The sequence below is a fragment of the Myotis davidii genome, unplaced genomic scaffold (genome assembly GCF_000327345.1).
Source record: "Myotis davidii unplaced genomic scaffold, ASM32734v1 scaffold936, whole genome shotgun sequence".
Lineage (NCBI taxonomy): Eukaryota > Metazoa > Chordata > Mammalia > Chiroptera > Vespertilionidae > Myotis > Myotis davidii.
The window spans coordinates 213,813-214,839 of record NW_006287077.1 but is presented as its reverse complement, the minus strand read 5'-3'; the positions used below and the strand labels follow the sequence as shown (position 1 = coordinate 214,839).

The window sequence follows — 1,027 nt, the reverse complement described above, 5'->3', positions numbered from 1 at the left end:
CGCGACTTGTCGCCGATGGACTCGTCCAACTACAGCTGCGTCTACGTGGACCCCGCGCGGCCCGTGGGCTCCGCGCCCAGCGCGCGCCTGGAGCTGCGCGTGGACGGTGAGGGCGCCGCGGGCGGCTGTTTCCCTGGGATGTGAGCCCCGAGGCGGCTGAAATCCCCTTCGCTTCCCGTGTTGTCTTTTAAAAAACATATTTTATTGATTTTTTACAGAGAGGTAGGGAGGGGGACAGAGAGTTAGAAACATCGATGAGAGACAAACATCGATCAGCTGCCTCCTGCACGGTCCCCACTGGGGATGTGCCCGTAACCCAGGTCCATGCCCTGGACCGGAATCGAACCCGGGACCCTTCGGTCCGCAGGCCGACGCTCTATCCACTGAGCCACACCGGTCAGGGCTATTTTTTAATCTATTTTTACTGATTTCAGAGAGGAAGGGAGGAGAGATAGAAACAGCAATGATGAGAATCACTGATCAGCTGCCTCCTGCTCGCCCCCCACTGGGCAATCCCGCAATCCGGGCAAGTCCCCTGAGCGGGAATGAACCCCGGACCTCTTGGTTCCTGGGACAACACACTCCATTGAGCCACCCAGGCCCTGTGCGCAGGGTGAAGGGTTAAGGTGCAGCCCTCGCGGCCCTGGGTCTGCCTGTCCCTCCGATGTCCTCACCAAGGTCCCGGCGGGCAGGGGGCTGGGCGCGCAGGTCCCGCCTCCCGACCTTTGGCTGGGCTGCGCTCTGCTCCGCGGGGAACACCATTTCCAGCCTCATGTATTCCTTCCCTCGCCTGGGGCCCTGCTGCCACATGCGGGGGACCCTCCCCAAAGCCCCAGAACTGGGCCCAGGTCCGGGGGACTCTCAGGGTCCTGAGGACACCACCGGTTCCAGGGACGAGCTGTGAGGGCGGTTGTCTCCGTTCAGGGCCAGGAAAGGGGAGAAGGGTGTGGAGGGGAGGGCCTGGTGCCGGGGTGGCTGCCGTTGGAAGGGGGACTAACCTGCCCCCCCGCCCAGGACCCCTCCCCAA

At 63.3% G+C, this 1,027-nt stretch overlaps 1 protein-coding gene across 1 annotated transcript in view; it reads left to right on the top strand.

Annotated features, from left to right (window-relative positions):
* A1BG (alpha-1-B glycoprotein) overlaps positions 1-1,027 on the top strand; it is a 38,057-nt gene that overhangs the window by 16,231 nt on the left and 20,799 nt on the right. Inside the window, exon 3 of the mRNA XM_006758968.2 lies at positions 1-106. Within this exon, the coding sequence (XP_006759031.1) occupies positions 16-106 (91 nt within the window). The 5' untranslated portion in view covers positions 1-15. The remainder of the gene's footprint in view (positions 107-1,027) is intronic.